This window comes from Zeus faber (genome assembly GCF_960531495.2).
Source record: "Zeus faber genome assembly, chromosome: 2".
Classification (NCBI taxonomy): domain Eukaryota; kingdom Metazoa; phylum Chordata; class Actinopteri; order Zeiformes; family Zeidae; genus Zeus; species Zeus faber.
Window position 1 is genome coordinate 17,056,561 of NC_137189.1, and position 18,454 is coordinate 17,075,014.

General features: G+C 42.9%; 3 protein-coding genes across 3 annotated transcripts; all 3 read left to right on the forward strand.

The window, feature by feature from the left end:
- Positions 1–1,613: 1,613 nt before the first annotated feature.
- LOC307227555 (uncharacterized protein) lies at positions 1,614–7,890 on the forward strand. The gene is made up of 2 exons (XM_079996916.1): positions 1,614–1,720; positions 6,603–7,890. Exon 2 carries the CDS (start codon positions 6,651–6,653, stop codon positions 7,023–7,025), a length of 375 nt encoding a protein of 124 aa, XP_079853042.1. The 5' UTR covers positions 1,614–1,720; positions 6,603–6,650; the 3' UTR covers positions 7,026–7,890.
- Positions 7,891–8,208: 318 nt separating this feature from the next.
- On the forward strand, positions 8,209–13,476 carry paplnb (papilin b, proteoglycan-like sulfated glycoprotein). The gene is made up of 13 exons (XM_080021036.1): positions 8,209–8,332; positions 9,164–9,235; positions 9,668–9,777; positions 9,893–9,953; positions 10,080–10,182; positions 10,300–10,430; positions 10,870–11,199; positions 11,305–11,481; positions 11,582–11,732; positions 11,880–11,960; positions 12,437–12,593; positions 12,702–12,780; positions 12,920–13,476. The coding sequence occupies exons 2-13, from the start codon at positions 9,179–9,181 to the stop codon at positions 13,211–13,213; spliced, it is 1,731 nt and encodes a 576-aa protein (XP_079877162.1). The 5' UTR covers positions 8,209–8,332; positions 9,164–9,178; the 3' UTR covers positions 13,214–13,476.
- A 275-nt stretch (positions 13,477–13,751) lies between these two features.
- On the forward strand, positions 13,752–18,146 carry erh (ERH mRNA splicing and mitosis factor). The gene is made up of 4 exons (XM_079996859.1): positions 13,752–13,874; positions 14,447–14,534; positions 17,118–17,238; positions 17,337–18,146. The coding sequence occupies exons 1-4, from the start codon at positions 13,872–13,874 to the stop codon at positions 17,437–17,439; spliced, it is 315 nt and encodes a 104-aa protein (XP_079852985.1). The 5' UTR covers positions 13,752–13,871; the 3' UTR covers positions 17,440–18,146.
- The last annotated feature ends 308 nt before the right edge of the window (positions 18,147–18,454 follow it).

The window sequence follows — 18,454 nt, forward strand, 5'->3', positions numbered from 1 at the left end:
AGCGGGGAGCAGTGTTTGGGGGAGGCGTTGCTATGGTTACAGCTCCACCTGCTGGTGCTTCCGTGCTTCACGCCACAACACCTGCAACCGGAGTGCAGGAGCACTGTGACGAGTTCTTGACGAGTCACTCCGTTGCAAAGGAGTCGTTCGCTTGTCCGTTGCGTTGAATTGTTTCCGAATTATTTATTTAGGCCAAAGAAGGCAGAATGTGGAAATCAGAAAATGTTTTATCCAAATTCCTGTGTTCACTTCAAAGTGTGAATCACAAAGATAACTCACTTCTGTCAATATGATTCAATTTAATGGAATACAAAGCCTAAATCAGTCCCATTCGATATGAATTGTGCCAAATGCCTATTGGCCTTTTTTTTAACCTTGCATTTTAATAAAGTCCACAATAATTATTTAAAGTTTTAGTGAACTCCCGACTCCTGAGTCTGTCAAAAGATTTGTTTGCGATGAACCTATCATTCACAAGTCTAGTATCACTCGAGTACAGTTAGGAGATTGAGTGCCTCAACCCAGCCAAAATGCCCTGCCTTCTAAGGGGAGAGTTGTGACATCACAAAGACGTCACATATCATGACGTCGGCGCTATGCAGGGAATTCCCCTTATTTGTATTTCCGTGACGACTGGATATTCTCTGCCACGTTCTATTTTTCCTTTGGAAACCTCTTGGGCAAAATTGTGTCACAAAAAGTAAAATATTTCCCAAAACATTGGGAAACTTTCCACAATGTAATTTTATTCCCGGTCGAGCCAGTCGCTTTCATGTATTTTGTGTATGTGGCTTGAAAACTTGGTTGAGTAGTGTGCCAAATGTTTTGGGGCTATAATAATAATAATAATAATAATAATAATAATAAAGAGAACCATAGGGTTTCTACGGAAGAGTTTTAGGGCCATGCAAAAGATGCACTCCTGTGTTTCAAGAAGTTTCCATTTAAAGTCAAAATTTTGAGAATAAAGTCGAAGGAACCTTCCAAGAATAAAGTCTGAATTCCGACTCTAAAGTTGAAATTAAGTTTTGACAATAAAGTCAGTCAGTCACACACGGGAATAACCTCTGGGTGGTGTGTGGCATGCAGGTCTGCCACAGTCTTCCATAGGTTTCAGCCATACTGAAGATATAAGCAATAATCACTTTATCATAAATATTCCATTTAATCCCACAGCACCAGTCAGCCTATCTAAAAGTATCATTCATCATTCGTGTTCCCATTTGAATAAAACAGAACAAACCATTTTCTAAATCAAGATATTTGCATTTCATTTACATTGTTCACATTCATATTTCAGCAAATGCAAATACGCATATCCTTTTAAAAGATTTGTTAAAAAGTGTTTGAGGAATCTAAGTTTACCTTGCAATGCAACAAATATTTATCTCCCACATGTTAAAAGTTGACATTTTCAAAAATCTCACTTTTAAATAAAACCCCTCAAAACATGAACTTTGCATGGTTTACATTTCTCAAAGTAAACCATGCTCCACAGCAGGTGCTCGTGTCAGAGTTGGCATGGATCGGTTCGGGGAGGATCCTCCGCGTGCGACAACCTGGCTTATCTCCTGCCGACATTTGGAAACATCCTATAAAGAAGCGTAAGAAACATTTGGGCTTTTAGCCAATTTAATTTGTTTTAACTAAACCTGTTAAATAGGCTTGTTGACATCTGCGACTGCGACTGCTGTTTAATGGCAGGACCATAACACCTTTGGTATGTCCACTTTTGTTTGATTCTCTTGAAATTATTTTATATCCTTAGCTTAAATCTTCTCTGCTTTGTTAACAAAATTTGACATGCATTGAATTTGTTTCTTTAATTGCTGATATCTTATAAGTTTTTAACTGTCCTACTTATAATTATAAAGCTTGTTATGATTTGTTTTTATTCAATTATCATTTTTTTCTATTGCAATCCTTTGTGTAAAAAAATACAAACTGCCTACCTTAGATTTATATATGAATACTAAAAATATATATTATTATAAATATATCACTTTTGCACAAGTTCCTATACCTTTACTATACTGCTTGATTTATGCGTGACTGTAGGAGCCTCATTTGAGTCAAAGTCTTTCTAATGAAATGAGAAAAAATTAGATGTACTGTAGTTACAGACTGGAAAAGAGACTCTTTCTCTGCCTCAATCATGTTGGACCACTTTATTTGCAAAACTGTCATCTCCTCTTTCTGAATGGTATTTGAGCATTTTAGTACTAGTATGTGGGTGTTTCCCACCTTTAAGGAGTAATATTTCAACCACATTCATTAAAAGACAAAGAAAGCAAGAAAACACCACAACATTCTCCCCATCTGACAACGAGGGCGTCGTGGCTGTATCTCCTCTTGGCCTTGGGCAATTTGGAAGGTTTTGATAAGACACTGGGTGTGGCCAGGATGGCGTCACCTTATCTGCAGACCCTTTCAAATTAAAAGGGCTATTCTGAATCACATTTAAACACTTGGAGTTTCCCTTTTCTGCTTAGTGGTATGCCCTAACATTTGCAACGCCTCAAAGTGCTGCAAAGGCCACTGAGAGAAAGAATTGTCCTTTAGAAAAGTGAATTTAGTGACGTCAGAAATAAGCCTGTTCAACCTTTTGTCATTATTTCCTGTTGGATAACTCACAGCTTGGTCAATCATCAAACTTTTATACACCCAATGTCTCATTAGGTGTGAATTTTATGCCTCATCGTCGGAAACATTCTAATACCTCTAAACATTCATTTCACTTAAAAGTTTACACTACAGCACTACATTGTTTTATCTTATCCACACATACGTATGGTATATGTTGTTACCTCAAGATAAGATAAGATAAGATAAGATAAAAAATACTTTATTTATACCCAAAGGAGAATTCCAGTGTTGCAGCAAGGACATACATAACAAAACACCCATCATTTACAAAAACACACAATGAGGTAGGTTGTTTTTTTAATGAATTACTTGTTACTTACTTACATACATACAACCATACATACATACATACTGTATAGACATATATACATACACACACATATATACAGATACACATATACATACACACATATATACATATATTCATGTACTGTGCATATACATATAAAAGAACAACTATACTATATAAAAATAAATAGAATAAAAAAAGAACTTAACTTAGTGCAAGGTACAGCTTAAAAGAGCAAATTAAATGTGAAGTAAATGTAAAATGTGCCTTGTGCATTGCCATTCAGAGGCAGAGTTTTCTCTCCTGGCACAGGATCCCTCCTGAGTCATTGTAGGTGACTACTGCGGTGGGCAGGAATGACCTCCTGTAACGGTCCTTATTGCTGAAGGAGCCTCTGGGTGAAGACACTCTGTTGTCTGACCAGTAGGTTGTGTAGGGGGTGAGCAGTGTTGTCCATTATGCTGAGCCGCTTGTGCAACACCCTTCTCTCCACAACCAACTCTAGGGGCTCCACAGCAGACCCCAGCACAGAGCCAGCCTTCCTTATCAGTTTGTTCAGTTTCTTGGAGTCGCTGGCTCTAATGCTGCTGCCCCAACAGATGACTGCAAAGAAAATTGAAAAGATATGTTGTACACATTGAGGGACCCGAGCTTCCTCAAGAAGTAGCTCTGTCCCTGGCTGTCGACAGCCTCAGTGTTGCATTTCCAGTCCAGTCTGTTGTCCAGGTGAACGCCCAGGTACCTGTAACCCTCCACCACCTCTACCTCTTCTCCCAGGATGGAAATAGTGTTCGGCTTAGTCCTGGTCCTCCTGAAATCCACAACCATCGCCTTCGTCTTAGTGGCATTTAAGAGGAGGTCGATGTTTCCACACCATGCCAAAAAGCAGTCCACCAGTTCCCTGTACTCAGTCTCTTGTCCACCAGTGATACAACCCACAACTGCAGAGTCATCCGAAAATTTCTGCAGATGACAGAACTCCGACTTGTAATGGAAGTTCTGAGGTATACAGGGTGAAGAGGAGAGGTGAGAGTACAGTACCCTGCGGTGCTCCTGTGTTGCTAACCACCCGCTCAGACAGGTATTCCCTCAGCCACACAATCTGTGGTCTGTCTGTCAGGTCAATAATCAATTATAGTCAATAATTTAGGAGGCTGTGGAGGTGCCACCTGCATCTCTTGGAGCTTTTCTCGCTGCAGTGCAGGCTGGATCGTGTTGAAAGCACTGGAGTAATCCAAAAACATGATCCTCACAGTGCTGCCTGCTTTGTTCAGGTGATAGTGGGCTCGCTGAAGCAGGTGGATGATGGCGTCTTCAACCCCAACCTTGGGGCGGTAGGCAAACAGCAGTGGGTCCAGAGAGGTGCTCACCTGAGGTGTGAGATGGGCCAATATCAGTCTCTCCGGGACTTTCATGATGTGTGATGTTAGGGCAACCGGTCTGTAGTCGTTGAGGGCGGAGAGGACTTCTTAGTCTTCTTAGGTACCGGAACAAGGCAGGATGTCTTCCACAGCACTGAAACCTTCTCTTGCCTCAGGCTGAGGTTAAAGAGGTGCTGTAGAATCCCACATAGCTGGTCCGCGCAGGCCTTCAGCAGCCTTCAGGCTGATACCATTTGGACCCGCAGCCTTGTTCTCGTACTGTCTCTCCAGCTGCCTCTTCACCTGACTACAGGAAACAGACAGGCGGGTGGGGGACGTAGAGGGGGGCATAAACTACGTGAATCCGATTTAACAATACAATCAGAGTATACAATGGTACCTTGACTTACGACTGTAATTCGTTCTATAAGAACGGTCGTGTGTTAAAACAGTCGTATGTGGAAGCAATTTTTCCCATATAAATTATGAAATCATGAAGGGTGAAAATAAACAAAATACACAGCACAAAGACAATAAATATGAAAAAAATATCGATAAGCCACGAACTACGTGCACACACGATGTAGGTCGCCCGCTGACTGACTGCTGACTGACTGCTGACTGGCAGCTGATGCGCCAACTGCAAATTTCCACAGTCGTATCTTGGAGCAGTTGGTCGCAAGTCGATACAGATTTTCGCGACTATTGCTACTCGTATCTTGGATTAATCGTAAGTAGATGCAGTCATAAGTCGAGGTACCACTGTACCACTGGTCATAAGCTGTTAAAGTGAATAACAAAATAATTCACTGTATAGCCACAAACGCCACCTTTCCTTTATGTTATTCAGCTACAGTTCATGCCTTTGAAAAGGCCTCCCTGCTCAGCGCATTTTTCATAGAAACACACAGGGCTATAGCCAAAATGATTCCTAAAAATGCATTTTTAAAATCTTTGTCGTCAGTCCTATTGGCTGTGACTCGACACCAGGAAGCCATAACCTCCCCGTTCCGTACAAAACAGTTCAATTAAAATCCTAAACTGGGAATGAAATGTTTTGAGGGCAGAATTATATTGTGAACCAGGGTATTTTTTTACCCTTTAGAATTGCAGGATTATATAACATCTGCAGCTCCTTCTGCAATCTATGAAGATTTTAAGACAGCGGTGACCAAAAAAGTTCCAAAAAAGGTCCCAGAACTGGATTGTAGATCAACTGCAGCTTCTTGAAAAAGCCATCTCTTAAACAGCCCGCTGCGAATGTAAACTTCACAACACATTTGATGGAAATCAAGAGGATCTAAGTTTCAAGGCTGCATCACACCGAAAGCATATCTGCGTTTGACAGTTGGATCATCCCCCTCGTGGCCGTCAGTTGAACAGCGTCTGAGTTTCACAAAATTAATGAGATTTATCTTTCCTTTATATAGTGTTTGCAAAGTGCAAAAATAAATACAGAACAGACACAGTTAAGTTCTATAAAACAGTTTCTTGATAGTGAATACAGTGACATCCAAGGTTAACGTGAGTAACGTCATTATTTTATATACATGAATTAGTTATTTAGTTAAGTAAGTAAGCCCACTTCCATTAAAAAAAAAAAAAAAAAACCTTGTCTGTCGTCACATAGTGCTGTCTGACTGAAACTTGTCCCATGATTTTATGTGCAGAATACGACTCAGATTCATAGAAATTAATGGGATTCTTGCGGTAAGATTTGTGCCTTCTTGTGCATGTGGGTGTCAAGGTCACCCACAGGTGAGATCAGGAAGCCGGAGTTAATCTCGGACTCAGTCTCTGACAGCAAACGAAAGTGAATCAGTGCAAATGAGGGGGAGAGGGGGAGGGGAGGCACATGGCCGATAATCTCATGTCCTGCCTGCCGCTCAAACACAACCACACGGCCAAAGGTATGGATGTTGGTCTGGCGTCGCATCAGACAGCGCCTCTAAATGGATTACGGGAAAGCACGTTGCTTCATCGGCATAGAGACGCGCACACACACACGCACACACACACGCACACACACACAGGTATACACGCACACAGACACCCTCACACACCGTATACTCTCCAAGCCGTGCCCAAGCAGATGAGATTAGCCAGAAGGGCACTTTTACAGTCAGCTTACAGTCTTTCCAGTTTGCCAGAGAGGGAACAGTTTAGTTGTGTCTCCATATCTCTGTCCTTATCTCCATCTCTGCCCCTTTTAAGACCCTTTTAATTTACCGTCTGACCTTCGGTCTAACCCCTGTACGAGTCTGACAGTTATTGGCGGTCGGCTAAACTCTCTGATTTCCTTCCAGATATCTATCTCACAGAGGTCTAGTAGCAGCTAGCGGCTTCAGGAGGAAATGGAATCTGACCGAGAGGTTCCGGGTTCAGAGCCGGACAACTCTCAGCAAGACTCAGGCGCGCCGGCGGAGGGTGCGGAGGCTGGGAAATCCGGGTTTGAGGTGACTGCCGGCCGCCTGGAGCAGCTGATAAAGAGCATGGAGGTGCTGCTGTCGGACGTGGAGCAGCTGCGCAGCGTTTGCAGCCACCAGGCGACGGAGCTGATGGCCACAGCCGAGGACCTGAGGCAGCAGCAGGAGCAGCTGAAGGGGAGCTACGCCGGGCTGGCCCAAGACATGCAGGAGGCCATGGACACCGTGGAGGACCTGCTCAGCACCAAGAGCGCCTTCGACGCCAAGGAGAAGCTAGCGCAGAAAGTCAACCGTCAGCTCTGAGGCACTTAAATCCACCGACGCCTCACTTTATCACTCCGTGATGGACGTTGTGGAGAGGACGACAAACAAACTGCGGGGCAGGGATTTGTGGATTGGATGGGGATGTGTGCGAATGCTGTCATTGCTTTTGCGACTATACTTAAGGGAGACTCATGCATAGTGTGATATCAAGTTCTCCCTCTGTGTACATGTTGGTTAGGGCTTTGTCAAACTGTCTATTTTTAGGATGTGTGAAGCTTTGTGATCCCACCCCCTCATCATTTGGTTGATCCACATCACCAAAATGAGGGGAAATCTATTTATACTGTCCTCACCACGGGGTTGGACGCCACCACGCAGACATCCAACTTAGCGCAGTGTGTCAACAAGTGACTGACAGCAAGATTGTTTTTTATATATTCATCTATTTAGTTATTTATTTATTTATTAGTGTACTTATTAACAAATTGATTTGTTCATTTAGAAACGTTGTTGATAGATAAACGTTGATACATAAGAAAGTCTCGCAGCCACTTTTTTTCTGGCAGGGGTTTCTCACTCTCCTCAGGAGGCCACATGCATCCTATTTTTTGACTCCCTGGGCAATACTCCACCATGGTTTCAAGCTAAAAAAAACACCTAAATAGACCCCTCGGGCGACACACATCCCATCAACCCCTCTGCTCTGACTTACCGCCGTGTGATTAGTGGTTGTGGGATGTGCAACAGGGACATTCTGTGGTGGCGATCTTTCAGCCTTGTCGACCCTCAGGAAAATGTATCATTTCTCCAATATACAGCATCCTCTCCTGTGTTTTATGGTGTTTGTCATGCTTTTAAGACTGTTTCTGTTGTTGCAATTGATGTATGACACTATTAAAGTATATCTGCTTGAATTGTTTTGTTGTTTTTATTTGTTATCCCACTGTTGTTCCTGCCCACTGAGGAAGTGCCAAAATACAACTGAATTGCCTTGGTACATTTTCCATTTTGAAAAACAAACAAACAAAAAAAAAATCTCATTAACAATGCGATTAAACAAAATCCAAATCTCCTCAAAAGACCCTCTGAGCAGAAAATAAGAATATATCTATATATAATATATAAGGGGGGGCTTGACATTTCAAACTGATCATTTCATAGTGATTCTGCCAGAATCTGGGCTATAAAAAAAAAAATATCCAGTGTGCTTGAAACCAGATCCGTGTGGGCTGTGGTGTCTGAGGAGGAGAAGGTGAGAAGGTAGAAAGCTGTCAGTCTCTGTCAGTGTCTGCCTGCTCTCCTGCAGAGCACTTCCCTCTGGACCGCTGCTGCTGCTGCTGGAGAAGGTCAGTATAGCTGCTTATATCACTACATATATATATATATATTAAACATATCACTGTATGTGTACATATTTTACGTATTATGCAAACTTGTACAATTTGCTGCTGTTATAGAATGTGAATTGTTCACATTGGGTACTGAGGCGTATTGTTTGGAAGAAATGTTTTTTTTTTTAAGGCATTTCAGGTTTACTGTATATTGACAATTTTTATGGAATTTCATTTTTATTGTTCAGTAATTTTTATTTTTGTCTGTCTATCTATCTATCTATCTATCTATCTATCTATCTATCTATCTATCTATCTATCTATCTATCTATCTATCTATCTATCTATCTATCTATCTATCTATCTATCTATCTATCTGTCTACCTATCTATCTATCTATCTATCTATCTATCTATCTATCTATCTATCTATCTATCTATCTATCTATCTATCTATCTATCTATCTATCTATCTATCTATCTATCTATCTGTCTATCTATCTATCTATCTATCCATCTATCTGTCTGTCTGTCTGTCTGTCCGTCTTTCCATCTATCGATCTGTCTATATAGGAAAATGCATATTTACTTTTTTCTTCTTCTTTTTCTTTCGGCTGTTCCCGTTAAGGGTCGCCACAGCGGATCATCTGCCTCCAATACCTTGTGTTCTGCGTATCTTCCTCCCTTACTTTTTTATTTATCTGAAATTATTAAAATAACTGAATAACTGATTGCATTACAGATTAGTTTAATTGATGAATACATTTGACTGAACAGAAATCCTGCCATCTAAATTCATTTAAAAATGCATTTCCATGTTTTTTTTTTCGTGTCTGTACTTCTGCAGAGTCTCCTGGTGAAAATGAACATCCTGCAACTCTTGGGTCTTCTTCAGCTGCTGGCTGTGCCGGCATTTACTGTAAGATGTAGCACTCTCTCTCTCTCTCTCTCTCTCTCTCTCTCTCTGTATGTATATATATATATATATACACACAGTACAAATATACAGTATTTGTATACAGTATATATATACACAGTACATATATACAGTATGTGTATATATACTGAATAAATGTACTGTATATATGTACTGTACTGTACTGTATATATAAATATATACAGTATATATATATATACACAGTATATATATATAGGCCATCGAGCTGTTTATGTAGATTATGTAATATTTGGGTAATATGTTTTGGGCTTTTTGGCAAGCTGTCCCAACTTCTAGTTTGCTTTGTCTGTACTGGTCTGTACAGGTGTGTGCAAACGGTTTGCAGTGAGCCAAGGCCTCACATGTTTACAGGTGTGTTATTTTGGTTTTCTGTGCTTTATTCAATATTTTTAGCTAACGCAGCCCAGCCATGACTACTGGGGGGAGTACGGAGCCTACGGGTCCTGCAGCCGCACCTGTGGAACGGGAATCGCCATGAGGACTCGCAAATGTATCACCTCGCGGTATGACAGGGAAAGGTTAAATGAGACGGAGAGAATCAGAGGGATTGTGTCACTTTGAGTGTGTGTATCAGGATTTGTCTCATATCCCTAATGTTTTCTTATTCTCCTCCTGCAGGACAGACGGAGGCCACAACTGCGTGGGATCCTCCAAGTCCTATCGTACCTGCAATACACAGGTACTCCTGACTTCCACCCTGTCACTCATCTCTCTCTCTCTCTCTCCCTCATGATTCCTGGATCTCTCTCTTTGACACACACAGCTCCACAGGGAAACTATCTAGCGTCTTCTGTCATGTCTGTAGGAGTGTCCAGCGGGATCCAGGGATTTCCGAGAGGGTCAGTGCGCCAAGTTTAACAGAGTGGATTTCCAGGCAAAACGCTACTCATGGGTGCCTTATTACGGAGGTAAAGGAAATACTCCAGATTTTCTAGACTTCCAGTCAAAGAAATGGTCCCACCCCAGGTTCTGTAGCCATCGGAGGTTTCACACAGACTATGAAGGGATTTTGGTTCATTCCACAGCCTCCAATCCATGCCAGCTGAACTGTGTCCCCAGAGGACAGAACTTCTTCTACCGACACCGGCCCTCGGTGGTGGATGGCACACCGTGCTATGTGGGCCGCACTGACATTTGTGTGGACGGTGTGTGCAGGGTAAGAGAAAGACCAGGAACTTAACCAGCAATTTAAACTATTACAGCTTTATGTGTGCAGCATGTGGTTTCTACGTTTCCTGTTGTTTTATTGCTGGTTTATCCAGGCGCAAAATAAACCCAAGATGCAGACTATGTCTGTAAACAAAACACTTTTCTTGTCTTTGTGACACAAGTATGCATATTTATACTTAGAAAGTGGTGAGCGCAGTACAAATTATGCTTGGTGTTATAAGTGCCTGCTTGTGGACACCTCAACACAAGTTGCTGAGGAGTTGGCGAGTGTCTTATTCAAACTGGGCACCTTCCATTGAAAAGGCCAAGTTGTTCATCTCTCAGCAAGCGAAAAAAACTTCACCTCAGGGAAACAAAAGGAAGAAACATTGAGAGAGAGAGCCGCATCTCCAGTTCATGTTGTTCCCTCCCTTGTCCCTTCCCAGCCACTGATCCATGGAGAGTTTCTGGGCTTGGACGAAGGCACGCACTCCGCGGGCTCCCCCGGCCCCGCCCCCGCCCCCGCTCCCGTGGCTCCACACCCGAGGGGGACGCAGACCTACGCCTACACCACCGGGGTCTATGGGGTGTGCTCGGCCCCTTGCAACGGAGGCATGCAGTACCGCAGCGTTGACTGCATGGTTCAGGATCCGGTGAACCCCCATGTGGTGGACATATCTTACTGCATCGGCCAGCGGCTGCAAAGGCCGGCAAGCCAGCAGGCCTGCAACATGCAACCCTGCAATGCAGAGTACAGTGTTTCGAGCTTCAGCGTGGTTGGTGCCATTCATCTCAAACCTCAAATCTTGGTTGTCTGTCCTACTTTCTGTCTGTCTGCCACTGATCAACATGGGGCACTTGTCCTTTCTCTTTGGGGTCAGTGTTCGGTCACTTGCGGGGAGGGCCAGCAGACAAGGGAGGTGTTTTGCGTGGGACCAGCTGGGGAGCGTCTGGCCAACGCCGCCTGTAGCAGCCTCACTCGACCAGAATCCCTCCAGGCCTGCCGCAGGCCCGCTTGCCACGCGCACATCACTTGGCACGTCGGCGACTATGGACTGGTACTGTGGTTGAAAGGAAAAAAAAGCGATGGCTGAGCTTATTCACACCCCTGTTTTCATCGCACAGTGACTCATCGTTCTATGCCTTCGCACCCTGTAGTGCACCAGGAGCTGTGGTGGAGGGGTGAGAGAGAGGACAGTGGGGTGCTATGATACTGACCTGAGCCCCTATTCTGAGGACCGCTGCGGATTCTCCAGCAGACCCACCACGGTCGAAGCTTGTAACTCGCAGCCTTGCCCCGGAGAACAGAGTGAGCCAATTATGTGTGTGTGCGTGTGTGTGTGCGTGCGTGTGCGCGTGCGTGTGCGTGCGTGTGTGTGCGTGCGTGTTATCATGCGTGTGTGCATGTTTTCGTGTGTGTAAGAGCATCTACTGACTCGACTGTGTCACTTTCCAGTAGTCCCAAGTGTCCAGGATCCAAGAGGCCATGAAAGCACCATGAGGGGATTCGTGCCATATGTTCCAAGAGAGCACTCAGGTATTCTGGATCACGTGAAGGGGCGTGTCCTTTATACAACGTTGATCTCACAGCATGTGCAAGCGTGAACATTTTATATTTCTAAGCATGTTTTTCCTCAATAGGCAGAGTGTTTGTTTTTTCAAATGGCATGGAATTTGAAATGAACATACGTCTCATTGCGATTGAATATATATCCTCAGGAGATAGATAACACTAGACTCTGAGTTATAATTTTCTCTGTCTAGACTATAATTACCCCTGCTTTCACAATGCTGTCATCACTCCTTCACAAGCACTAGACCCAAACCATTTCATTAGCTTGGTTTACTACTTTGTTACTAGAGGCCATTCGATTGTAAAATAAATGTAACAGTGGCCTTAAATCATACGAAATACCAACGAGAAGGTGAAGATGCTGGGAAGATGCTGTGTATGCAGAGAAGTGGAACACCAGTTTATTTGCCTGTATATGTGTCTCTTCTTACTCACATTAGCTCCAAGGTCACGTCCAAGTGTCCCTTACGAGCCCTACCCCTCTGTGATCGGCCCACACTGTGAACAGACATTTTATGGCTGCTGCCCTGATGGACACACCCCTGCCACTGGGCCCCGGAATGAGGGCTGTCACCAAGTCGACTGTATTCGTGCCAGGTATGAATGCTTCCTCTCCCGGCAACAGTCAGAATAGTGGTAAAGCTAGTTTTAAAAAGCCTCAAGGGGCCAACATTCTACTCATTTTGAGGACCCTCTCTTCGTCAGGTATGGCTGTTGTTTGGACGGTGTCACCCCTGCTCAAGGTTTCGGAGGGGCAGGATGTGCGGCTCACCAGGCAGCTGTGGTGCGAATTGCCTTTTTTCCACACTCCCTTCCTGTGTTATTTAATACATTTTCTTGTTAAATTCCCACAAGACCCTCTATAATGAAATAATTACCATACAAATCTTCATCCTTCGTTTCTCCCCCATCTCTTTTCATAGGAGCAGCCCACCCTCCCTGCCCATCCTTCCACCAGTAATGTCTGCTCCATGCCACGCGACGAGGGGTCCTGCGATACCTGGGTGGTCCGGTTCCATTATGATTCAGCCGCCAGAAAATGCACTGAGTTCTGGTACGGAAGTTGCCAGGGCAACGGCAATAACTTTGCCTCGCTGGAGGCGTGCCGGAGGAAGTGTGGGGCTGCGGTGAGGGAGGCCCCACCTGCAGCTCGCTCGGGGGGATCTCCGCGGAGAGCGACGACCAGAAGAGTTATGGGGGCCAGGGCCTCAGCGTGATAGCTGCTTCAAAACTACAGATGAGACATCATAGGACACCCCCCGAAACATCAGATGAACTACAAAACCCGAACCAACAATACCCTATATCATGGCAATAGTAGACGACCGAGGCGTACCCTATATTTAAACCTAAGACTCCACAATTAAACAGAATTGTTTAATTTTTTGAATTTTTTAGTCAGTTCAATGTTTACATTTCTACCCCACCCTCTATGTTGAGAATGACTTTTTGAATAAAATTGTCTTTACACGTTAATAAACAGATTGTGTGTGTGTTTTATGTGTGGGAATCCCGCGACTGCCTCTATTTTTTTCTTCCGTTTTTACAAATGAACTTTCGGACGTTTTTGAGAAAAGCACATGAGTGCAGTTTTACAAATTCTATATGTACAGTACAGTGTTATATTTACACGGAAGAAAAATACATTTCAAAATAAGAGGCATTACAGTCGCTTTCAATTACTCTTCTTTTGAAAGAGAGGTTTGACACATAAACCGGAAAAAAGAACACGTTATTTCCGGGGATTTTTTTTTTTTTTTTTGTATGTTTTCCTTGGATGCCGTGTTGCACGAGTACCGCTCAAACATTTCATCTATTTTATAAACGATTTTCGCGCTTGTACACGACAACTGAAAAACCACGTCCACCATAAAGATGGTAAGTGTGTGCACGCTGATCGGATGGAAAGCGTAAAGTTGACCAACTCGCGTTGCTGTTAAGCTAGCTCAGCTATGCTAACTTGGAGACCCAGCGTTCACTGCAGTGAATGAATGTTTTGAAGCATTTCTGTGGAAGCCAATGGGGTAAGACCAAGAAGACATGGACGGGTGTTTAGAAGTAATTGGTGTTATCGTGTGTTTTGATTCATACATCCCCACGTACAGTACATACATACGAAGCTTCACACTTTACAAACGGTAAATACGCACACGTTAAAATACACCTTTATTTTATTAGCTGTGTGTGTGTGTGTGTGTGTGTGTGTGTGTGTGTGTGTCTCTAAAAAAAAATACATTTTTGTTTTAGATTAAATAAATAATGAAGAAAGTGTCTTGAATCTCAAAGGAAGCAGCAGCACTCCGTGAAACCCCCAACGATGTTTGCAGTAAATACTCGGGAGTCTTAACCTCACTACATCATGTTCAGCGTGTATTAATATTGACCTTTACTGCTCAGACTATGCTCCAGTTTGAGATCTTTCGCTAAATTTTGCAAGTATTTCTTCACAGTCGCACACAATTCTACTGGTCCAGCCAACCAAGAGACCAGAGGGCCGCACATATGCTGACTACGAGTCAGTAAATGAATGCATGGAAGGTGAGTTTAAAATATTCTTTGCTTTAAAAAAACATTACACAACTTAAGTTATGTTGTCGATTATCCAAGTGATATGATCACTCCTTACTTATTAAAGTTGCAGAGCACTAATATCAAACACATCCAGGGCTCAACACTAACTTTGAAAAGTGGTTGCCAGGCCGGCAACCAGGCATCAGCTTTTGTTTGCTGAAACTCAAAATATGGTTTCCATTTTTACTCAACTTATTTTTGAGTTGTTAAGATACCATGCAGTTATACGTCACCTTAATAATGAAAATGTGACTTGATAATAACTTTAAAAGCTTTATTATAGTAAGCGAGCAAAATCTGTTGTAGTTTCTGTTTAATCTGACACTTTACAGAATTTGAATCTTCAGAGGGGAAGAACCAAGTCAAGACTTATAACAGCTGTGATAACATTAACTCCTCTGGTCACACTTGGCCTGATCACAATAAGCCACAATAATGTTTATATATATTCTTTTACACCTAGTTTTAGTTTACTTTTAAGTAACTGTACAGGGATGCAAACGTGTATGGTGGAAATATACTTATTGTGGTAGCCTACGGTTTTCCGGGTTCCCATGAACGCGATTCACTTCCGACACGCATTCCAGTTTTCCGAGCCTGTGGACGCAGCATCACTTTGGAGCACTTTCAAAGGAGGCTAGAGCTGTGTCCTCGTCTTAGGTCTAATGTAATTATCACTGCAAATAATAAAATATGTATTTTTTTTTGTATTTCATTCTTTTTTTATATATACACAATCATTGTTTAGTTATAATTGACTGTCCTCCATGCCATGTTCAAAGGGCTTCTGGAGAAGCTAAACTTTTCAATTGCTCCGCTAGTCACTGGGAGGGATTTATTTTGTGTGTCTGATTATTAATTATTTATAGGGCTGTACCCGACCCAGAATTTTGTCAGTCGGATCAGATTCGGCAGTTAAATATAAATATTCAACGGAGGAACGGGGCACAAGTTCCCCCATGTCCGTCCCTGTTCCTCCAAATAAAACAACTTGTGTTTTTAGTTGTTTATATAGTTTTTATTTGGAAGAACGGCTCCAAATACAGAAGAGCTCCGCGATCACAGGGAGAGCTGTGTTCGCGTATAAAATTATATTTATGATTCTCCTTATTTATAATTGGTGAAGTACAATAAAAAGATCAGTTTATTTTTTTTCTGGGGACAGTTCCCTAATATTTAAATTCATATATTCATCAGATCGCGGTTGATGATCAGTTAACGAGGGTCAGCTTTGGTCATAAAAAAAATTATAAATCAACATCCCTAGCCACAACATTAAAGCCACTGACAGGTGAAGTGAATAACATTGCTCATCTTGTTTCAATGGCACCTGTCAAGGGGTGGGATATATTAGGCAGCAAGTGAACAGTCAGTTCTTGAAGTTGATGTGTTGGAAGCAAAAAAAAAAAATAGGCAAATGTAAGGATCTGAGCGACTTTGACAAGGGCCAAATTGTGATGGCTAGACGACTGGGTCAGAGCATCTCCAAAATGGCAGGTCTTGTGGGGTGTTCCTGATATGCAGTGGTTACCAAGGACAACCGGCGACAGGGTCATGGACGCCTGAAGTTCATTGATGCACGTGCAGAGCGAAGTCTAGCCCGTTCGGTCCAATCCCACAGAAGAGCTACTGTAGCACAAATTGCTGAAAAGGTGAATGCTGCTATGATAGAAAGTTGTCAACGCACAGTGCGTCGCAGTTTGCTGTGTATGGGGCTGCGTAGCCGCAGACAGGGTCAGAGTGCTCATGCTGACCCTTGTCCGCTGCTGAAAACGCCTACAATGGACACGTTAGCGTCGGAACTTGACCATGGAACGATGGAAGAAGGTTGGCCTGGTCTGAATCATGTTTTCTTCTAAATCATGTGGATGGCCGGGTGCGTTTTTTTTCCTAACCGGGGAAGAGATGGAACAAGGATGCACTATAGGAAGAAGGCAAGCCAGTGGAGACAGTGTGATGCTCTGGGCAATGTTCTGCTGGGAAACCATGGGTCCTGGCATTCATGTGGATGTTACTTTGACATGTACCACCTACCTAAACATTGTTGCAGACAAGTACACCCCTTAATGGCAACGGTATTCCCTGATGGCAGTGGTCTCTTCCAGTAGGATAATGCACCCTGCCTTCACATAGGCGTTAACTAGCTTGTGTTTTCGGTGATGTGATGAGACTACAATTTTCCACTGACTGAAGTAAAAGTAACAAGCAAACGTGCTATAACAGAGCAGCCAATCCACCAGCCTCTTCATGAGTAGTCCTCTTTAACCTCTTCATTTGAATGACCCATTCAAATCACTTAACTCACAAGCTTTAGATATGGTGGAAAATATGGTTCTGTTATCATTACAGCATTGTCTCAATGGATCTCTAGTACTGTGCAAACATGGGGAAACAGGAGGTATTTTTTTTACACTTTCAAAATAAAGTCACTGGCCAACTGCCCTATCGAGTGTTAATCGTAGACCCTGTATTCTTAGCTACTGTGGTTTTGCGTGTTTGAAACCTTTTTTTTTTATTTGCCTCATACCGTGCCCTTCTCTTCTCTCCCAGGTGTGTGCAAGATGTATGAGGAGCATTTAAAAAGGATGAATCCAAACAGTCCTTCCATCACCTACGACATCAGCCAGCTGTTTGACTTTATCGACGACCTGGCAGACCTGAGCTGTCTGGTGTAAGTCTGATTTGCTGCAAAGGGTTGCTCCCTCAAAACGACACCCTGGAGTCTCTTTGATGGCTGATTCTTGATACGCCTGTGTTGTTTCCCCTCAGGTACAGGGCTGACACTCAGACGTATCAGCCATACAACAAAGACTGGATCAAGGAGAAGATCTACGTCTTGTTGCGGCGTCAGGCACAGCAAGCTGGAAAGTGAAAGACGAGAGGAAGCGAGGCGTCGCCGCCTATCCAGACCTGGGAGCAATTTTCTGTGCACTGATAGAAACGTGAAAAAACTTTGATACATTTCTTAAACTCCTTTTATATCCGTGCACAGAAACAATGTTGTTTGAGCCGGGAATGGGGTTCAAACAAGTTCCTTAGAGAAGTGAATAAGGTGTTTTTCTATGCTTGTCGGTGGATTCATGCGTTACTCATTGGTAAAGTTGAATCTGAGGGAGGGCAGGGGCTCCATAGGTCACATTTCAAAACAGATATTTTTGTTAGTCAAATCCGGGGGGGTGGGGGGGTGGGTGTGTATGTGTGTATTTTTTTAATATATATATACCTGTTTGAGAAGGACTGGATTTGAATTTACTGTTGTCGATGGATACGGCCGTTTATTATCATGGTGAAGGTCTGAATCCATGTGTTTTTTATTATTTTTTTGTCTTTGAACCAAGGGAAATTATTTTCCGTATTGTGTGTTACTATACCACCATTGAAATTTGTGAATTGCAGTGAATTTAAATTTTTTTTTTTTTTCTCATACGCTCGACATTTAGAATCTTTCTCTGCTCCTTTTATTTGAACGAAAATAAACAGTTGTTTTCAGACTACTTTGTGATTGATTGACGTTGTTCAGAGTCGTTTATTACTTGAATACCAATTAATGAATATTGCAAAAATAAATGATGAAAGATTTCACTTTGAGCACTGAATTACTTTGCATCTAAACATAACATTTACTTTTTAATCTTTTATGTATTTATATTTTACTACATCTACAGTAAAACACTTTATTTTTATTATGTTGTTTTTTCACCAAGCTGATCAACGCTCCCAAACGCGCGTCGACGTGCTGTTGACTGCGCCGGAAGACGACCTGAAGGTGCGTTTGTGACGCGTCGCTGACCGGCCGCAGTTCGGATTACCGAGCCTCGCTTTACCCGCAGCGCCATCGCGCACTGTCTCTTTAAGCGTGGAGCGGCTGCCCCGTTGTTGCCGTGCGG